At 39.0% G+C, this 22,574-nt stretch overlaps 1 protein-coding gene across 1 annotated transcript; it reads left to right on the forward strand.

Moving 5' to 3' along the window:
• Nucleotides 1-210: 210 nt before the first annotated feature.
• klhdc3 (kelch domain containing 3) lies at nucleotides 211-21,727 on the forward strand. The gene is given in 13 exon segments (XM_037271315.1): nucleotides 211-326; nucleotides 1,821-1,886; nucleotides 2,313-2,533; nucleotides 3,183-3,359; nucleotides 4,042-4,157; nucleotides 5,093-5,164; nucleotides 5,912-5,990; nucleotides 5,993-6,124; nucleotides 6,275-6,361; nucleotides 7,650-7,758; nucleotides 16,737-16,810; nucleotides 18,166-18,244; nucleotides 18,990-21,727. Coding segments are annotated over 11 exon segments (1,146 nt in total). The 5' UTR covers nucleotides 211-326; nucleotides 1,821-1,886; nucleotides 2,313-2,379; the 3' UTR covers nucleotides 19,057-21,727.
• Nucleotides 21,728-22,574: the final 847 nt, after the last annotated feature.

Below are 22,574 nucleotides of genomic sequence, written 5' to 3' on the forward strand. Positions count from 1 at the left end.
GACAGTCATGATATGAAGACATTATTTACATAAGGAGGCAGTAGATGCCCTACTTTTCCTTCTACGGAAGCGAACTGGTCATTCCGGCAATGCACGTTGAACAATTAACATTCCTAGACGCCGTGCCTTACCAGAAACGGAACTGTAAGCGGTCGAGCCTTTCTCCGTCACATGACTGCCTTGAGCGTGACAGTCGTGAATGAGGCGATAGGGGGCGCACTCTCTCCCTTGCCGACACGTCACAACATCCCTTCAAGGGGCTCCCTTGCCTGCCTTGCTGCCAGTGTTCAAAAACATCAGTGAACCACATCCGACTCTTCTCCAAGGTAGCTATGCTAAACATACTAACATGAGAACTTATTGGCTGTCGTGGCGTGCACTGACCAACCTTGTGTTTTATCCAAATAAATGTCGCTGTTATAACTCTTGTCATTTTCTAGTCGGGCATGCATGCGCTAAATAAAGTAGCGTAGATTAGCTTTAGCCTAGCTTACTCGCCAAGAGTCTCATACTATCGCTTGACTGCGGAACAAGATAACATTAAGATCGTCTACGTTGGTTGTGACAACCTCGCTGTCTTTTACAGACATGACGGTTAAAACGTCCTGTTAAACCTAACTAGCTGGTGGATGAAGCTGTGGGAAGGTGTTATGGCTCTGCCCCACTGAGTCTGATGTTGATGTTCCTAAATCAGACACATGATCGCTTATGACACTTTGGATTGTGGACCCATTTCACCACCTCTCAAGTGGTGGTTATACTTAAACCTTCTGCAGAAGACAACATGCCGTTGTGCAAACCCAGTGTTGCTTCTAATGTATGTACAGACATGTGTGTATTGTATAATACACAGCACAGCATCTACAGTATGTGTGATGAAGTAAAATAATCGTAGTTTAGATCTGGTGTTACCCCTCTGATAGGGGGGGCTCAAAATAGATAGGGTCGCTTAGGGATGTATTTTTAAGAGCAAACAAAGGTTGGGGGTCAGCAAGAAAGTGGGTCATTAAACAGAGTGGGGGCTGCAAAATGTTTTGCTCGCATGGGCCGCTATTGTTAAATATTCGGTCTCTAATACTGAATATTAGATCATAAAACAAGAATGTGTTTCTTATCAACTCCCCTCCCAAACTATTCATTCATGGTGTTGCAAGTGGAAGTGTGCTGCACTTCTTTGTCCTCCATGGAATGAGAGCAAAGAATGTCAAAGACCTGTTATTAGCACCTATAGGAACTTTTTTCATCTGTGCAGAAATGCATGATATGTCAAATACAGACAAATAAAACTGTTCTGGACAAAATTAGGTTATGGTAAATGGACTACACTTTATGCTTTATCTACTACTTTGTTGCACAACCTTTTCAGGCTTAACCTTTTCAGATGAACATTACCCGCAAACGAGTTCTGTAAGTCAATGAGACTTGCAAGAATTTTGTCCCACTTCTCGTGAGCAAACTGCTTCGGCTGTCTCACATTTTAAGGGCGTCTTTGCCTGTCTGCAAGTTTCGGCACCTTACACAGATTCTCAGTAAGATTTGTCTCATAGGGTCACTTCAGAATAGTCATGGGTTTTGTTCTTTGCTGTTCTTGGGTGGTTTTAGCAGAGAAGCACATTTTGCTCTAGATTACTGTGAGCATGATTATGTGATCAGATGCGGTGGAAATGTGCATCACAACAGCCAATTACAGTTGACATATTCCTGCCCTACCTTTTCTTTGCAAGTTTTAATTTAAAGTTTGATTTTTTTTTCTCCCCCCTCCCTTTGTGCTGTATCGCCCTGCTCCACTTGATCTTCATATTTCATGTTATGCTACACAGATCCAAGACACCCTGTGCAAGAGCCAGCCCAAGAACATAACCAAGCTTCTTCCATGTTTGACTACGGTACTGCTTTTTTTTTTTTATGCCTCCATTTTGTCTCTGTAAACAAAGAAGTACCAAAAAACCTGTTGTGCATTTTGCCAAATTCCAGTCACACCAGTTGTAACTATTTTCTTTCTTTGGAAGGGAATCAACAATTTAGTTCAAGTTTTTTTTTTAAAATGTATACAGAGGAGCCTCCAAAGTTGGAAACAGCTTTCATTGATGTTGGGTGACTTGTGAGTTGTTCACATTTCAAAACAAATACATATCTCATAGGAAATAATCTAATGTGATTTTTTTTTCCAGACTTAAGATGCACAGGTAATGTTTGAAGTACAATTTTTAACTTGACTTGATGAAATGAGGAGTTAAGCTAGTCCAGGAAATGTTCTTTAGTTACCATGACTTAGTTTCTTTTTTTTTTAATTCCTCTTTTTGTGTTCACAGGTTTAATGGTGGCAACTGGTCTGATGGTGATGAAGTGATTGACTACGCAGAGGTGCAGGCGAGTGGAATGTTGCGCTGGTCGGTCCACCTTGAAGGAGGGCCACGGAGAGTCAATCATGCCGCAGTGGCCGTGGGGCACAAGGTCTACACCTTTGGGGGCTACTGCTCCGGCGAAGACTATGAGACGCTCCGTCAGATCGATGTGCATGTTTTCAACACTGGTAAGTTAGAATGGATAAACTCAAGGCTTCCATTTATGTTTTGCAAGTCAACAAGTGCAAGTAGTCAAGTTTGCATTGAAATGTCTTGTGTTGCTGCTATGTTAAAAAAATGTATGGCCTTTAAAAATGTACAGAATGTGCTTGCTTGAGAAATTGCCTACATTTTGCATCACTTTTTATTACTATTCGTTTTAGTCAGCCTCCACTTGGTTAGAATTTCTAAATAATTGTTCACAAAACAATAGCGGTGACAACAACCTGGGTTTTGCAGTTGCAGTTACTGAGCATTCATATTGGGAGTGTGCCAAAAGATCAGAGCAAGCAAACCTTCCTGAAGATGCTTATGCTCATTTGAATTGGAGATGAGAACATCTCAGCTGTTGTTTCCTGATTTCATCAGGTTGCTTGCTCTCCGAGACTTCCCTTTGGTGTCAGTTCCGCAGCAGTGCCTGCTGTCACGCCATTTTTAAAAATATTCCCCCCCCCTTCTGTCAGCTGCAAATGAGTAATTGGTGAAATATTATCCAGCAAGACAAACAGAAATAAAACAGTTAAGGAAAATGTATCCACAAACCAATCATCTGGGAATGTAAAACTTGCCCGCATTGCGTTACCATCTTATTAATTCCTTGACAATTTAATGCCGTAGTGTCCATGCGCTGGATGAACTTGCCCCCAGTGAGGCCATTGGGACATGAGCGGGCTCGTGAAGTGCCATACATGCGTTATGGTCACACGGCGGTGCTACTGGATGAGACCATCTACTTGTGGGGGGGGCGCAATGACACCGAAGGGGCCTGCAATGTGCTGTATGCATTCGACGTCAGTAAGTAGAGAATGCTCACAATACATCTACAAACCTTTCTGCATTGATAGTCTGGTACTTCCTTAAGCGGAATAATCATGATATTAAATTTTCTTGTACTTAGAATATATAAGCTATATACACATAGGTGTGAATTAGGGTTGGAATGGTTCACAAAATCCACATTTTTCTCTTACTTGGCAAAGGAAGTTTTGTTTAACAAATGTGCAAAACAAGTAGTTTAGAGGTGCTATGGTTAATTGCTAATCAATTAGCAAAATAATTGATACATTTCACATTGTCGAAATCCTATAGTCGAATTTCAGCCTCTCACTCAACAGTAAATATACTCAAATTTGTGCAGTCCCCCCCAAAAGCAGACTGATGATCTTTCAGGTGAATCGAAATACAACATCAGCTGGGATAGACTCCAGCTCGCCTACGACACTCATGAGAATAAAAAGAATGGAAAATTTGAGCTTGCGTTGTTTGTGGTAAATTTTTGTTAAGACTGTTTTACAGGCTATCCTTTAATTGAACCCACTATTGAACACTCCAATGCAGATATTTATTCCTTGCTATATATTACAACTAGGCCAAAATAGCATGTGTAACACACACACACACCAAATCTCTGCTTACTTTTCACCAGAGGTTTGATGTAAAGCACTGACAATTAATTCAAGCTATCCCTGCTCTCTAGATACCCACAGATGGTTCACACCCAAAATTTCTGGAACCGTTCCAGGGGCAAGAGATGGCCACTCGGCCTGTGTACTGTTGAAGGCGATGTATATATTTGGAGGTTACGAGCAGCTGGTGAGTCTTTGCCCTGTTTCCTTCTGGGTAATGGAAAAAAATATGTAGTGAAAGATACTTGTCCAGTAACTCCACTTGGAAAAACTACATACATGAAGATCGATGAGGGGGGTGTCAGGTCTAAGTACCATCAGACATTATTTTACACACTGAAAGAAGAGGAGAAGACAACCAGTATTCTTTTTGCTCGCGAGGAGAGTTACGTAGAAGGCCCAGGTACAGACCTCCACCAATTCTGAGCTCCTCTTCCGCTATCTCCTCTTTTTATTTTGGTTGCCCTGGTTACAAAAGGCGTTGCTACACTAAAGGGAGGGGAGATTGTGGCTGTAGCAACGCTGATTAGCTAACTAACGAATGTTGTGTGGTGCGAGGCCTTGGCCGATTCATGACCCCAGCAATGAAGAGTCTGTCCTTAGTTGGTTGGCAGCCTCGTCATAGGCTGCGATCTCCAAACGTGCTGGGTGCCGTGTCCCTGTAAAACAATGCTCCAGACTTTCTTGCAAAGTTTCACACAATAATAATAAGAAGTAAATAATCAGATACCTCTCGTGCAAACACTCCAACAAACATTATGTAAATCTGAGATAACTTGCATGAAGTCTACTTAAACAAACATTGAGTAAATATGGGATAACTTATGTGCAACTACTTCGACATGTATGTCTTTTCCGTAACACTTTATATCAAAGAAAAACTGTCCCGGTCAACAACAATTTATGAATAGAAACTACAAGATTTATTAAGAGAAAGAACTTCTCTCGAACTACAGAAAGAACAGTGTTCCAATGTGTTATCTTCGAAAGTATTCAGATGGTGACCAATATATATGTGTGCCTTCGACTTGTTGGCAAATTGAGTTTAGTATGAATTTTTGGTAACCACGCTGGTCTAGTGAAAATTCAAGTATTTAATTCCTTTCATGTCCTGCTCTCTAGGCTGATTGCTTCTCCAATGATATCCACAAGCTGGACACCACTACCATGCATTGGTCTTTAATTGATACCATGGTAAGTTTAACAAAATATATATATATTTTTTTAATCTTGAATTGAAAAGAAGGGAAATGTTAGCTCATCCAGCAAGGCTTAATTCATTCACTCCTGCAATTATCTCTAGTTTTCAGGATCTTATGCATTCTAACCCGAGGACTGGCCACCACAGTCTATAATGCAAATGTTTTAAAAGGCCAACCACACAATTTAGAACTTTTTATTAGTGTCCAGTGCATGGAGTACCTCTGCAATAAACACTGTTGTTAAATCAGCATCTTATATTGTACAGCACATCTGCCATGTGCACAACTATTTAGAATTATTAAAGTAAAGTTCTACTTGTTAATTTTACATCAATTAATTAAACATGACATGTTTTTATTCATGCTGAGTGCACATATTTGAACGACTCTTATTAAGGGTTATTGTATGCTGCGTTATTCACCTCACTGATTTACCATCCATTTGATTGCAATCACTTTCAGTTAAAATTCCATAAAAGTGGATTTATTTTTCTTTTGATTACTCTATTCCAACTGCAAAATAATAGCGTTCCCCTCTGGCACTCTGGTTGTTTCTTTTAATAGCGTCCAGTAGGTGTCACAATTTCCCTTCATGTCTCGTCTCAGTGTAAAGATAACAATTAACAGTGATGTGGTGTTAAAAGTTATGAAATCTAATTTGTGATCATTCCGTTATTTTTGATTTGATTGTTTTTATTGATTTATTTTTAAACAAATGCACTCTATTTTTTCCTTTTAGGGCATTCCAGCAAGCTGGCGAGACTTCCACTCAGCAACCATCATTGGTACAAAAATGTTTGTATTTGGAGGGCGAGGAGACCATTTGGTCCATTCCATTCCCACAATGAGATCTACTGCAACCAGATAGAAGTTTTTGATACGCAGACCAATACCTGGCTGAGCAGCCCCGCAACACAGCTCTCACCTGATGGACGAAGAAGTCACTCAGCTTGTAAGGAACTCATTCAACTTGCTCAGCACTGCCATTTGGCTTCAAATCGTGCAATTCATCCCGGCGGGTTGTGTTATTTATGCAAATGTTATTAATCTTCATGCTCAATGGTTAATATAATCTCCCATTCTTGTCCATGTGCATATGTAGTTTGCTACAAGGGAGAGCTATACATATTTGGAGGATACAATGCCAATATGGACCAGCACTTCAATGATCTCTGGAAATTCAGTCCAGGTGAATGCTCTTTACATCTCTCAGTTGCTCTTTCCCTTGTGCCCTGTGATTGGCTGGCAACCAGTTAAGAAGTGTGCCTCGCCTACTCCCCATATACTGCTGCGATAGGCTACAGCACACCCGCGACCCTCGTGAGGATAAACTGTTTAGAAAATGAATGGTTTTTTTTTCATTAACGATTTGGGATAAATCTTTGTTCTAATGTTCAGTGCAGTCAACCAATCTAATGTTTTGCCAAGCATGTGTGTATGTTGTATCTCCCACAGCACGGTCTCCCTCAGGATTTATTTTATCCCTATATACCAGGATGGTGAAATGTTTGCAGGCAGTTCAGGGCTAATATAGTAAATATATTAAAATATGCAATAAATAAGAAGACACTTCAAACAAACTTAAGAATATGTTTATGGACATATTTTGAAATATTCATAAGTCCTCCTAATTTGAACCACAACTATCCTCAAAGTTAAAGTGAACAGTTTTCAGAAGAATTATCAAGAGTTTTACACTTCAAACGGCTGACTTGTGGATATGCCTGGTTATATGTTTTTGATCTATGGCAGGGGTCACCAACGTAGTGCCCGCAGGCTCCCAAGAATCTCATAAGTAGATCTATAGAAGTATTGCCGAATGATTTTATTCTGTTTCCTAATTATTGTGAGATGTAATTAGCGTGATCAATGTCTTCGCTTATTTTTCAGGAATGTGTACCAAACTGGTAGGTAGCCCTTCCCAAAAATTGATCTCAGCTTGAAAAGGTTGGGACCCCTGATCACCTAATTAGGGCAACCAATGATGAGTTTTATAATAGATACATTTGTTGATTATTTGTTGATTAATCAATGAATGGGGAAAAACATAAAGCAGAACAATTTTCTAAATCGAAAGTGCAGAAAATGCACTAACATTAGTAATGATTTAGTTGATTGTTTGGGATGTAACATGTAGAAATAGACCAAAATTATTGATCATTGTTTTGCAAAGTTAAATTAAGAAAAAAAGATAGGTCTGCTTCATGGAAGACTACGGAAATTTGAGAATATTCTCTGGCAGAAATTTATTGATAAAATGACGATCGATTAATTTGATAATTGATTAGTTGTCGATTAATTGTTGGAGTATACATTTTTTAAATTGCATCAAAGAAGTAAAATCGTCATGGTTAATCAGTTGCAGAAAGCAGTGAATATCAGTGAACGGGTTGTATGTATAACATGTCAATACGGTACTGTATGCATCTTTTTATCCCCAATAATCAACATCATTATCAATGTGTGTTACTCTACAGAAGCCTTTTTATGGACAAAAATAGAACCCAAGGGGAAAGGCCCATGTCCTCGGAGACGTCAGTGCTGCTGCATGGTTGGAGATCGAATCATCCTCTTTGGAGGAACCAGGTAAAGCAAAAAAAATTGAAATAGTTGGTCACATACAGTAGATACAGCTTTGCATGTTAGTCACCGATTAGTCATGCTTTAATACACAACTACTCGCTGTATTTATTGACATTCGCAAATAAGGCAGATTAGTTTAACTTCTAATTTAAATCATGATCAAATTTAGGGAAGGACTGTTCTCTCTTCCCTACATGCCAATGTGATGGTCTGGCTGCTGTAGACGATCGCCTGGGATGATTTCATTGGTGGTCATAAGGCAGTAATGATAACTGACTGGTACCTGCTAAGGTGCCACTGTGCTGTTTCTAGGCCAGTAGCCAGTGGACTAATGAGGTAGCTAACGGCTTTTAGATGGCCCAGCATAGTTGGGACCTGGGCTATTGTTATCACAAAGCTGAGTTATCAGTCAAAACCCCACTGGGAAAACCTGATAGTGCAGATGGGAAGGTTGCGGATAAGAGTCCTCTCAGCCCCACTACGTCTACAGGCCCGAAACTCCTTCAGACCTCAAACTCATGATAACTCAGTCTGGATGACCTCTGTATCATAGGTTTAATTACAGTACAAATAATATTATTTCCATACATAGACAAAATTGTTGATTCCCCTCTGTTAATGAAAGAAACGCCACTATTTTCACAAAAATAATTTGCAACTGACGAAGTAATACAATTCCACTGTTCATGTAAGATTGAGATCAGTTCTTGGTTAAAACCACACCTAAAGTATTCAGTGATTATCAGAGCAACATTCTTTTAAACCGCAGTACAGTAATGATAATAACTACATGCTCTGAGATCTTATCAAAATTGAGAAAAAAAATGTTTTGGCAGCAATTTAGGTCAGAAAATGTCCCAAAATGTGTTACTTGTATTACTTTGAATTCGTTAAGCCTTGGGAAGGTGCTACTTTTAAGTTCTCTTGTTCTTAAAAAAATAATTTCAATCTGTTGCCTAAATTTTATAATCATAAAATTATCACGGGTTTACAGTGAGGCATTTTGCAGTATGAGAAGCACAATTTTCCGAACGGCGTTATTCAGATAAATAACAGCAGACTCAAGATGGTGACAATAATATGTTTGATTTTATTTTTTTTTTTTACCTTAAATACAATGTAATCTTAAATGTTGACTATAATCTGTTCCGAGATGCTGGTCAATATCCAGTTTGATGATTTCAGGAGAAAACATCCTAACAGGACCTAATAGAAAGTTGCACCGTCCCATGATAAAATGTTTATTAAATGTACAAGCCATATTTGAACTTGTTTTTAATGGTGACGTAAGTGTACAAATAAGGTCTCCATTTTACATTTGTTGAACAGCAAAACACTAAACTTAAATAGCAAATGAGTAATCAAAGTCACGCTTTTTTAAGCACCATTAAAAAAAGTGTAATGTTACACTTTGAATTCACAGGACACTACTCTAAGCAAAATCATTTTGAAGTGAACCAGAAATACTGATCACTAATGAAAGCCATGTTAAGATAAATAATGTACCTTGTGTTTTTGTGTCTTGCAAAGTTAGCCTGCCTCCAATTTGCGTTGTACAGTAAAACATACTTAAACACTGTTTTGTTTCCCCTGGATATCCCTATCCCCTGGATTAGCCCATAGTGGATTTCACCGGGACTCGATTTCCTGTTGAGAACAAACTGGGCTTGAGTTGGTAAAACTCATCAGTTAGTGTGGTTAGAATCACGGGAACGATGAAAGAAACAACACACTAATTCTACAATCTTCAAATCAATGGTCTTCTCAATTTAGTCCACTTGTACTTTGTCTGGTTGGCCCAAACCACTGTTTTGTTACTATCCACATAAGTGTGATCTTAAGACTCCTGTCACAAATTGACCACACATTTCTATTGACTGGCATTTCATGTTTGTTTAGATGAGCACCTGTAAGCTTCTTACGCACAGGAACTCCCATAAGAACGAGTACGCACTGAAGTAAGACGCACAAATGCTCACTAAGTGGCTTCTAAGTAGTTTTTTTTTTAATTATAATTACTTCCTTTATTTTTTTTTGCATGCAATCAAGATTGCCCATCCGTGTTAATTTGCACTACAAGATGGTAAAAGAAAGTTTTTTTTTTTTTTTTACTTTAAACCATTCTGTTATAAAGGGGCCTGGTTCGTGTGTTTGTTTTTACATGACCTAACAACAGGAGGGCAGTTAACAGGCCTAAAAAGTTATTGGTATCTGTCTTTATGCAGCTGACGAATGCTTGCACAGGCCCCATGAATTATGCGCCGGACACGTTGCTTGTGTTCTTTTGTGAGTCTGCTCATTTGGTAGGTCGGCCCAAGGAAATTGTGTTCAAATTTATGGCTCACATTTTGTTTTCCTGGGTTGGTTGTCCTTTCAGACTGATCTTAAACAGAGCCCCTCTGTTGATATTTATTCTCAGTCTTAGATTTGTGTTGGCAATTATTTATTGCTTTAGTGAAGTACAATAAAACCCCGGAACTCCCAAATCGCCCAGCTTTCAAAGGCATTTTGATGTGTGAAATGATCAGTCTGAGCTAAATGCAGCAGGTGAGTTAAGCTGTATAGGATGTAAAAAAATGTTTTTAGACAAAAAGATCATTAATACAGATTGTTCTGTATAGGATGTAAAAATTGGTCTAAGACGAAAAGATCATTAATACAGGTTCTTCTGAGTCCATGTGTCATTTTTGCACAGGAATTGACCCAATTTATAGCATGCTTCAGAAATGGAGTGTACACATTGCTTAAGGGTAAATGGCTGGATAGTTTTGGCAGCCTAGAGTGCCACTTACGTTAGTGTAAATTGGCATGCTGAGCTCCAGAGAGGCGCGAAATTCTGCCCCATCACTGATTTATGACCTGAGGGAGCATTCTTTCTCACGGAGTGCAATTTGATCTGCCCTTACCACCTCTGCTACACTCATTTGCCGAGACCTGCTCATTGCCCCACGAAGGACGACCCATGCATGACTAACTCCACCTGCACTGACCTTCACCTACCAAAGCAATTAACTGCATACCCTGCAAAGTGAAACATCCAATATCTCTGAGCTCCATGCAAGTCACTGAACATACTCCAGCTTTATAAATGATCTTGTTTAGCTTTAAGTGGCACAGCTAAGATGAGTGCACAACATTCTATGGTAATGGTAAATTGCTAAATTATTTTTAGGGCTGGGAACTGGGCATCATTTGAGGGGTATAGTGGGACAAGGACATAACAGATTGGCACACTGTGAATGGACAGATTCCAAGCTGTTCGGGAGAATCTACTGCTTATCATAATAAAGTGTATTTGTACCATAATATAAATATAAAATCTTGTTTGACATAATCTCTAAGTTTTTATTATTGCAATTCATTCATCCAAGAGTACGACACTAACAAATATTGTAATTAGTTAAAAATATTACTCGTCTTATTTTTCTTTTAAAGTGTAAAGCATTCCCAAGTGCAGTGAGTCGAGATTAAATGCATTTTTGTTTCAACACCTTTGTAGTTCCTTTTGTTTAAAAAGTAGTATTTTAATAAAGCCTTTAATTGTAGTGTAGAAGCTGTTTTGTAGATTTCAAACCAATCTTGCCAAATTGAATTTATTCTTAAAGCAAATCATTTTCATTACTGAATAAGGGAAGCAGTCTACAAAATGGTTTAGATGTTTGGCGGTATAGAAGTCATAGTTTTCAAGTTGTTGGCCCATGCTTCTAGCTCGAGAGACTGTGTGGTTGCTTACGACTCGTTTCAAGGGAGACCACATAGCAGGTAATCTCACTGGTAGCCAAAACATCCCAACACAAAACCTCTTGTTTATTCCACCAGAATCTCACCATGATATTTAATCTGGGTGGAATTTGACTAGTGAATTTAAAACAGCAATTTGCTGAGCCAGTGATTTTCTACCTTGTCCACTGATCTTGTTTTGCTGATCAGGAGGTCAAAAGTCTGGTGCCTCGATATCACCTATAATACCATTTAGCACCTTATCAATGGCGGAAAGGGCTGCTGTTATGATAGTCCAGCTGGCTAAAGTGTAGCTTATCACCGTTGAACCTGATAGTTTCAATTTTAGACTAAACACTACGTTGGACTTTGCCAGTTGATTATTGAACCGTTTTTTTTTCTTTGTCTTTTCCCCAATGTATTTTATATAATGCTAATGACGCCTTATAAATTTTAACTTTGAATTTATGGTCAAACATCGTTGTCCATTGCAGCTGCACTTGTCGTATTCCGTTTTAAGACATGCTGCGGAGACGCTTGGCTCCACGCAAACACGATTATCAACTCTTCAGTTATACACATGTTGTCATTATCCCGTTCGTGTCAAAGGGTAGGTTGCAGAGGTTTCCTTTTAGGAATTGACAGTCGGCTTTTGTGTGTGTTTCATATGGCTGAGATAAAACTTGTCAAACAGCGAGGTGACCTGAGATGGATTTGGGGCATCTCGCACGTGCGGTACGAGACCTTTGGGCAGCACAGCAATTCAGTGATTTACCCTTCAAAGACGTTAGCATGCTAGTATTTCATCTGCATCTTAACCCTCCTTAACCCACCAACAGCCTGTATACGTTATGGAGTCATAGGGGTGAGTGCTCCACGGCAGCTCAAATAAACAACCTGCATAGGTGACAATCTGTAATGTCATTCAAGTAAAATGACATGTAAAATAAAAGTCGAACATTGGATTCAATATTCCTGTCATGGTATTTTGTGGCAAATGTGCTCTGAAGACCAATGATTCATTTATTACATATTTCAATATTTTAGTTTTGACCAATTGTGACTAGAGGAAAAGATTTCTATAACTCAAGGTTTAAAGGCATCACATAATATAGTTTGCGATCAACCATGAAAAGAACAACCTGTTTCTGCTGTACATTATTCTGTATTACAGCATCATCTTTAGGATCTTGCGCCATTTGGCCTTGACACCCATTTTATGAATTGCAGCTGGATAATGTGGCAAGAGTTTTAAAACTTTAATATGCCACCTCAACCACCTCCTATAGATTGTAACCAGCTGTGTTACGCCCAAAATAGTAATTCATGTCTTTCTTCTTCCCATCAGCTCCAAGTTTGTGTCGGTGTAATGTGATTAAAAAAAACAACCCTGCAAACGCAGCGCTGCAAAGAGAAGCCCAATAAATAAATGTGTGAAAGGGTCACTTTGCACTTTTGCTCCATTTGAAAGGCAAATTAGATTTGTAGTCAAATCTTAGAATTTGAGATTTGGATATAAATAGCAACTGGCATTGTCTAATCTGAAAACAGGCATCTTCAGGAGCCAGAAGTAGTTAGTGTCTCACTCTCATCATGGGGCTACAGGTCTTAATCCAACTTCCAGCCACCACTCAGGAGGGGGCACAGATATGTTGGTAAGACTTGGTGAGACAGCAAAGATTAAGGCAGAAAAAATGGATGAGAATCTAACAATGAGTGATAGCAATTGGATTATCGAAACCTTCGTTTACTGTTTTTCAAGAATCCAGTATGCCATTTAAAATAGGTCAGCAAAGGAAGCTTAATTAACGTCACCAACCATCAACAGTCCAATATAAAATTTGGATACACGCATAGTTGTGCCTACAACCAGTGCATCACGCATCTAGGTTCAGAAGTTGGACTCAAAATGTAGATTTTGCTTTATGACGGAATCTGCATCCCAGTGTTGATTAATTTTTGCCACAAGTTTTCCTAGAACCAGCTGTTAAATTCATTTGTTTTTTTTTCTTCTTCTCTAAAAGGCTTACAAAACTAATTAAAAGTGTCTGTTCAACCTGATAAGGTGTTTTACAGGAAGTTGTAGTGTGTGCGATAAGTTCCTGTGAGCTAGATGGTCCTGAAGGAGCAAAGTTCAATAGGATGTTGTAGCGAAAGGAACAGGATGAAGATCGTATCATTCCAAGAATGAGGATATCGCCAATGAAATGACTCAAAACACTCCAACAGATCATCATAACTTTCCCAACCAACACTTGGCATTTCTTGCTGGTGTTTTTACAACACGGTTTGGCATTTACATGGATGAATTCCCAGTCTGGAATCCTCCTTGGCTCTGTAATGTTCCCTCATTAGTTTTAGCACAGTAGTTGATTTTCTACTGTTTCAGTGGCCTACTTTCAAAGATAATTAGGGGGGAGACGTCAGCGCTTTACTAGAGAAGACGGCAATTGGGTGATTAGACACCCTCATTGAGTGTTGTTTGAAATAGCAACCACTGTTGTTTTAGTGGGGGAGTATCGCTCTGGCTTCTTTTAGACTGGGAACCGTCGTTGTTGCGGGGTCGGGGCAACCAACTTTCACACGTAGCGATACTTTGCTGATCGAGTAACAAAGTGAACCATCAAACACCAGGACGCCACATAAAGTCAAACACTGTGACTTTCCCGCTTCCATCAACTCCCCCTTTTCCTTCCCTTACTTCTAAGATCTTTTTGGCTTGTTTTACAAAGAGCAATAAAACATTAATGTGCTGCTGGATTTCACACCCAGGCTAATATTGTCCATGAGTAGGCGAGAAAGTTGTGTCCCAGCAATACAGTTGTCATTTCTCTTGATGATCTTAAGGCATTTTCTTATCTGTACCTTTTTCACGCATCAGCATCCAAGGCTGACACTCTCTCGCTGTGTGAGTTGTTGACAGCTAGTGCGCTGCATTGTGTTCTCGAGACAGTGGAGTTACTTATGCTGCTGTTGGTGTCATTCCAACATGTTCAACTTTGCATAACCTTTAACAACAAATGTTGAGGCACTGACAAGAATTAAAAACTCAACAAACAAATTGAGTTGCCAACAGCACGTATGATGATTATGTCACATTAATTGGTTTTGCTTCCTGAACTACTGAACTCTAATGGCTCAGATGTATTTTTCTCTTTTACAAACTATTCCACTTGTCTCTTGCCTTATTGGGCTCATTTGTTTAGCACATTATGAGAGCAGTTTGGCAATTATCAACCATTTGTAATGCACAATAGAACACATTATAAATCACAATTTGTATTAAAATGTTCAAAATCAAAGCGGGCATGTAAATTGCTAACTTAATCTGTTTCTTTCTACAGCAACTAGATACTACTAGCAACTAAGATAGGTGAAAATAATCCTCCATTATCTGTTGCTATTGAATCGGTCTGCACTTCTACAAGCCTGCTTCTTCTTGTCTTGCGTGCAGTGCCCATTACTTGAGTTCGGTATGTCACATAGATTCCCTCCATCTATTTTTCTGTGGTATTTTCTTTACCAACATTACTGTTACCCCTAAACCAGTGGCGTCAAACTCATTTTTTTCGCGGGCCCCATTGTAGTCATAGCTTCTTTCGGAGGGCCATTATGACTGTCAGCCCAAATAAATGTATGAGCACCTCATATTATATCCAGTAAAAGCTACAAAACAAACTGACAAATAACTCGTTTTCAAATCAGACTAGTAAAAACTGGTCAAATATTAAAAAAAAAAAAAAAAAAGATATCTTTAAAAGTGAAGACAATTTGCAATTCTAGTAATGACACACGAATTTGATGCACAATTTGTCTTCGCGGGCCGCATAAAATGATGTGGCGGGCCGTATCTGGGCCCCCGGGCCTTGAGTTTGACACCCGTGCTCTAAACGTTTTAGGCATGACACTTGAGTGATGTTACTGCCAGTCGGCCTATATGAAGGACGGGAAGCAAAGATAAGAGTCACCGGTTTTCCGATGATGGGACGGTGTTGTTGAAGGTATTCGATTGAAGGTTCTCTATAAGCCTGGGTGGATCACCTTTTTTGGGGAAGGGGGCGTAATGACTTCCACAGCTGGCCCTCTGGGACGACTGTGCTCGTGCTCTGCTCCTCTCCTGGCTGCTTTAAGCCTCAAACATGTTTGTTTGGGGAAGATTAGGAGTGTAAACCCCTTACAACATCCTGAACACGCAGCGAGAGGGAGACGCGGTGGCGGAGACAGCGGGAAAGAGAAATAGAGATTGATGAGTTGGAGGGGTGCGGGGGATCCTCAAACTATTTCATCAACTCCCAAGTAGGGATGCACTGGTCCCATGTTTTCTCTCCCTTTAATGTACGGGTGTGTGGTATAAAAAGGATGTTTAATAGAAGGTATGAATTTGCCCGAAAATAGATTTGGACCCTACTGACCAATCATGATGATGTATCTTGATTACATCTGAATCTCCTTTTGTCCTTACTACTCAAGTGTGTCATAGATGCCCCAATTTTAGGCCTATGGCCAGCCACGATAGAAAGTATGTTTAGAGTATCTGCTTTATTTTTGTGTTCTTAAAGACGTGAGTTATTGCGACTGATATCTGGAGTTTTGGACTAATTTGTATTATGGGGAATAAAATGGCAAGTTGCAGAGCTGCTTAATGTTACTGCTGAGTGTTAATTGTGACTCCTGAAATCTGATTAGTCAAATTGAATGCACTTGATTTCTTTGTTATGATTGAAAATGAATCGGTGAAGTCACGGATAAATGAATGCATTACAAAAAAATAAATACCATTGTATTGTTTTCATTTAAAATATCAGCAGTATTATTTCTTGTTTGCACTAGTTTGAATCAGGTGCTAACTTTTAATTCCGACTTCTAATCTAATTTGTAATATCGTTATTTATTTCATCAATTTAGTTTCTCTTCTCTTGGCAGTGATGCACCGAGTGTGTTACAGGTGTGTTTGCATATGTGCATGTTGCCATGGCAGGAAACAGATGCGCAGTGATATGAACGGCATCACATGTCTGGGAGGCTATCTGTATGGGCCAGCCTGTCTTACTGCACTGCTCGACTTCCTGTGGGCTTAAAATCAAGCTGGCCGTGATAAGGAGAGCTGAGCGATGTGTCACCAGCACATTTTGGTTTTAATCGTCTATGATTTTTTGGTTAACAGTGATAAAATGTGCAAAGAAGTTGAATTAAATTAGGTGATGCTGCCCTGTGTTAATTTCTTTCTCTTTGATAACTACAAGCTATTGTCTTTGTTGCAGTCCCTGTCCTGAGCAAGGAATGGGTGATGAATTTGACCTCATGGATCATTCAGACCTCTACATCTTAGATTTCTGTGAGTATCTCTGTCACCCATCGCTTTTCCCCCACATATTTCCAAACTGATGTAGAGGGGCATTGTCTGTTAAATCTGAGGTACACTTTGGGACCTCTGCAGACAAAAGTCACTTTGGTGAGCAAGATTGATTTTATTTTAAGGGATCGGCCAATCATCTGTACCCCAAAATTAAGGAAATCGGGGTCCATTCTGATCGCTGCGCCCCTTGTATGTACGTATATGTTCCCTCTTTTAGCCTGAAGACAGAAATATGGCCGTTGAAGTGTAAGCCAACTCCAAAGTACAAGCTCTATGCAAGCTTCTGCTTCATATATACATTCATCTTAGATCATACACATCCTCTGCATCACTTTAATAGCATTCAGATGAACATGATAAACAGTACTTATACAGCATTCACGCTATTCAAGCCTATTCATTATCAACCATGCAATACAAATGGCTTTACTGTGGTTGACAGGTAATGAGTTGTTTAGCACATCATGACACCAAGAGTTGTTTCTTCTATTCTCCTTACTCTGCCTTCACCATCATTTGAGTACATTCTGAGCTGAATGCAGATTTGCCTGAGCTCCTCTGGGATTGTGTGAAGTGAAGTGTTTGAAGTAGTTGCACTTTGTGGTTTGATTGCGGCTGTAGCTCTTATGGTTCACCCACCTCGTTGAGACGGATTGTTTTCGACGTGGTTGAATTTGTTGATAGTCAACGTAAAGTATGTGTTTTTATAAACAAGGACAGAGTTTCACAAGGAACCATTGCAGTGGTGTTTGCTGGTCTTTGCAACACTGCACATACTAGGTCACTTTTATGAGACGATGGCCCTGATCACCTGGGACCTCTCCGTACACAGAAGAATTCCCAAAAAGACATCAAATACAATTGAAAGTTTCAAATATATTCCAAGAAGGTTCCATCTGTACACAATTAGGAAAACAGGCCTCACCTGAATTTCTGCATTTAAAATGAAAATTATGTTAGTCATAATCCCAAGGGGTAACCAAAGTTGAGTCTAAATCTAAATCGACATTCTTCCTGTTCTCAGGTGAAAGTCCTTGATTAAATTCTTTAGTGCTCACAGCCTATATGTCATAACACATTCAGTTGCTATGCAATTTTGTCCAGAATGAATGGCGTGGGTGTTTTCTGTATAGATAGGCACATTTGATTATGTTAATGCATCATTCAGTTTTCACACAAGCCTCATGTTATTATGTGGTACACTTTATAATTTGAACAAGGTGATTTTCATAACATAGATCGAACTGCTTTTAATTATGTGACGTGGCTCTGTTCTAAATTGTGTTTCACTAATGTCTCTATCCTATGACTCATCCCTCTTTTCTTTATTTCAGGTCCTAATTTGAAAACATTATGCAAAATAGCTGTAATTCAGTACCGTCTGGAGCAGTCGGGCCTCCCGCATGATATCAGGTCTGACAAACATCCTGTTCTTTAACATATGCTACTTATTAAATTGTCCCTGTTGTTGTTGTGTGCTTTGCCACTGTTTGAAGAGACATGGGCAGTAAAACTGAATTCATTTTTGTCACTTGACGTCGTTTCTCTTGCATCATCACTACCACCTTGCACTTCTTTTTAAAGTTCAGAGTTATTTTGAACCTACGTATAAAGTTTCTTTTGTGTGCGTATATGTGTGAGAGAGACGTTGTGAGGTCATAAAATTCTGATAAATTCCCGGTACTCTTCAATGAAATCTCCTGCCCCTGTGCCAATCCAACACATACACACACGCGCTACACAAAAAAACGAACAAAGCCATTGAGAGGGACGGAGTGTTGAAACCAGAGCCAGTGATAACAATCTGGAGCTCAACCTCTGACCTGTCATCAGGTCAGTACTAGACCCTGTTGTCAGACACTGCTCCCGGTTCTCATATTACATCATAGCCTCCCCTCATCCAACTGATGTCACACACCATTAATTACAACTGCTTTGTATTTTAGGGCTATCACGTGGTCTTATTTAATTTCATCAAAATGTGAAAAGGAATGTATATTGGCCATTGTACAAAGCTACAAAGGTCCCCCTGATTCTTTCTGTGACACCGCTTGACATCAAATGACACAAATGTTATTACTATTATTTTTCAATTTATTTCATTATTATTTTGTTATCATCATCATTGATTTTAGAACTCTCTCTCTCTTCCGTCCAGGTGGGAACTGTCTGCCATGACCACCAACAGCAACATCAGCAGGCCAATCGTCTCCACCCATGGCTGAAAGATAGCTGAATATGAAACAGAAGCATATTTCCTTTCTGCCAAGTCCACTTGAGCATGGATGAACTGTTTTGTCAAACACAGATCTGTGCTGGATTTAATCTAATTTTTCCAAAAATGTCCCGGAAAGGACTTGTTTGGACTCAGTGGACTTTCTCATGCTCAGGATATTTAACAAGAGGAAAAGAAAAATGGGTGAGACCCATTCACCGGCTCTCTCTCCCTCTCTCTTAATTTTTTTGGGGTGTTGTCATTTGAAATTCAATCAGCCTATGATAATCATAAACTTTGAAGCACAGAAAGAACTAGCAAAAAAAACAAGCCAATGTTGATGTCATCAAACACAACTAAGCTTCTTTGAGAGAACACAATCTCTAGATGGAGACTTAAATAGTTCTTGAGAATGTACTTTTATGTCTATATATACCAGGCTTGTCCATTTGCAGCCAATGCGTAAAAATGTTGATTATTGGGTGTCGTACTGGTTTTAAAAACAAAAGACTATTGAGATGCTTAACTTTTGCTCTTGCTTCATCACCAACCCGGCCGGGAGCACCCCACTGCCACCCACTGCCCAACAGTGACTCAACTCTCATTTACTAGGCAGTTGTGACCACTTCATCCATCTCAATGTCTTAAACAAGACCTTCCCATGTCAATACATAACATTTCTGTGGCTGTGCTGTTACTCACCTGCTAAACAACCCCCGCTTCGCTGTGCCAAATGTAAGAAATCAATCACAGTGTAATTGCATAGTGTGACATTTACACTTGTTGAATATGCATCACCAAACTTTTTTAGACAATCCATGTGGTGTTAGACACTTTTCTCATTACTTGCTTGTTGACTCCAGAGGGAGCGTGCACATGTTTCCATGCTCACAAGTGAGGTGATACAACTGCATAAGGGCTGCCTTAAAATCTTCCTCTCTAGAACGCTCATCCAGATTCATTTAATTGTAAGTATATATCATAAAACGTGTGTAATTTATTGCACATCACTTGAAATCACTAAACAGCTATTCATTTGCATTCTTTTTTTATATTTGACTGTTAAAAGTCTAGCTGAATTTTACACCAGATATACAGGACAAATACTTTGGGCCGTCACTCACCTTGTTTCATAATTAAGCTCTTTCACAGAATTCATTTTGACATTGTAAACCAGTAAATAGTACAACAGATGCATTTAGTATTATTGAGGGAATACTACAATTCCTATTTCCATAAAAAAAAATATGTTACAGTATAGGGTGCTGCTTATCCATCCATCCATTCATTTTCTGAACCGCTTATCCTCACTATTATTATTGTTGTTATTATTATAATTCATCCATACATTATCTGAACCGCTAACCATCATGAGTGTCGCTGATGCGGTGGAGCCAATCCCAGCTGACTTCAGACAGATTATTATTATTATTGTCATTACTACTATTAGGGTATTAACTATTGTACTGGTGGCTCCACCCAGCCCCCAGAATTACAATTGCAGAATTAGTAGTCTGCTCGCTAGGACATATTGGAGAGACATACAGCTCTTTTCATGCGTGATTGTCATTGCTAAAATGTTTGTATGCATAACCAAGGGTCTGTTCCTCTACTGTCATTTTTTTAACCTAATTCAAAAAAGTCTAAAAATACATTTATTGAAGACTGTTTTCAGTCAAGTCCATATTTACAGCCTCAACTCACTGTGTTACCTTTGTATGGAGGGTAAGAAGTGCTATGAGGTTCTTGTGACACAAGCAATAGGAGCTTTGTACTGTTGTGGAAGAAATTATGGCTAAAATAAACCCAGCAGCAGCACCCTGGGCTCTCGCAGTGCATCGGCCTGCGTCATAAATGTTTACAAATCAGTTTACATTAAATTTCAGGTTTAAGACAGCAGATTAGGGCACTAAAGCATATCAGGACAGTCAGAGGAGACAAAATGCTGATCTACAATCTAATAGAGACCACAAAGCAAAGATGAATTGTAACACTCTTTCTCACTCACGCACATTTACGTACTCACATAGACACCTCACACACAATACTGCTCACTAAATTAGTGCACACCAGCTTCTAAAAACAAGTCAAACACTGAATGGCCATCAGTAATTTGCTATTATTTCTAATTCTATTGAATGGTGATGGTGTTTTTCCTTTTTTTGTGTATTAATATGGGTGATGGAACACTTCAGGGACAAAAACACATTGATTGAAGGACACTGTTGGGCAACTCATTTTACTCTGATAATGATGCATACACCTTCACTCATGATGCGATTGATGGGTGCGTTCGCTTAAATATTTTGACCTCATGTTTTTAATGGCTGTGATTTAACCCACCCTTTAAGATACAATTTAAAAAAATGTTGGAGGGGTGTGCCTTGGTTTCCAAAATGGGTAACGCTGTCGGACTGTCGTACCAGCGACTGTATTGTGCACACTGAGATGGCATAGTAGTATATTGTATCCATTTGTTGTTATTAACAAATTGTGTACGGTAAAGGGACAAAATATAGAGCGTATTCAACATTTAATTATCCACATATACCTCACCTTTCACCTTGCCCACCTTTTTCCTTTTATTGTTTACTGTTTTCAGGACGATTGTAAAAGTTGGTCAGGACTTCCTCTGCAATATGATTTATAACAAAATCAGTAATAAATCTAAGACAGTTTGACTATAGTTGTCTTTTTGTGGGGTTCGATTGCACTTTACTTCACTACAAAATTGCAATGCGATCTCAACATTTTTGCTAATTTTTCCACAAAAAGCTTACAAATTTCTTTGTAGGCAATAAAGATCGTACCACCTGAAATATTATATTTTCGGATGTAACTAATTTAATTTTTTTTTAAATTAGAAAAGAATATATATATATATATATATATATATATATCCGTGCAGGGCTGATTTACCTGCTGCCTATTAATTACGTAAAAGCACCCGTGGCTAAAGCCAAACTATGGCAGGGATTTTATTTTCTTGACCTGGATTTGACACCTCTAATGTTTCATCAAGTATTAAAGTGATACGTCTGCCAAGTAAATACAAGTACTCCTGTACCCCTGCACTGCTTTAATATATTTTACAACTGTGCAAAAAAATTGAGCAAAAGTTTCTACATCCAAAACTGCTGTGGAAAATGTCGCTCCTGTTTTTTGATGCAGACCTGTGTAATTATTTGGTTGTGTCAGAGAGCGGAGAAGACACTTGTGTCAGGTATGCACTTGACTATATTTAATGTGGTTATATTGTGTTAATGTCAGAAATGTCTCTACAAAAAATGTCTTAAAAGGCTTAATTTTGACTTAAGCCTGCAGAAACCTTCACGCGGGTGTTTGTTTTACTTCTTGTATTAACTGTCAAACCGGAAATCTCTTCAGAATCTCAAGTTCTGCTCTTGAATATAATTTCCAATATTTATTCAGTTGCCTTCTCAGCAGACACGCCACTGTCAAGGTTACCCTAATGGAACTCATCACAGTTTAACATTTTCGAAAAGATAGCGCACTAAATTTAGGTAA

Source organism: Syngnathus acus, chromosome 15, assembly GCF_901709675.1.
Source record: "Syngnathus acus chromosome 15, fSynAcu1.2, whole genome shotgun sequence".
NCBI lineage: Eukaryota > Metazoa > Chordata > Actinopteri > Syngnathiformes > Syngnathidae > Syngnathus > Syngnathus acus.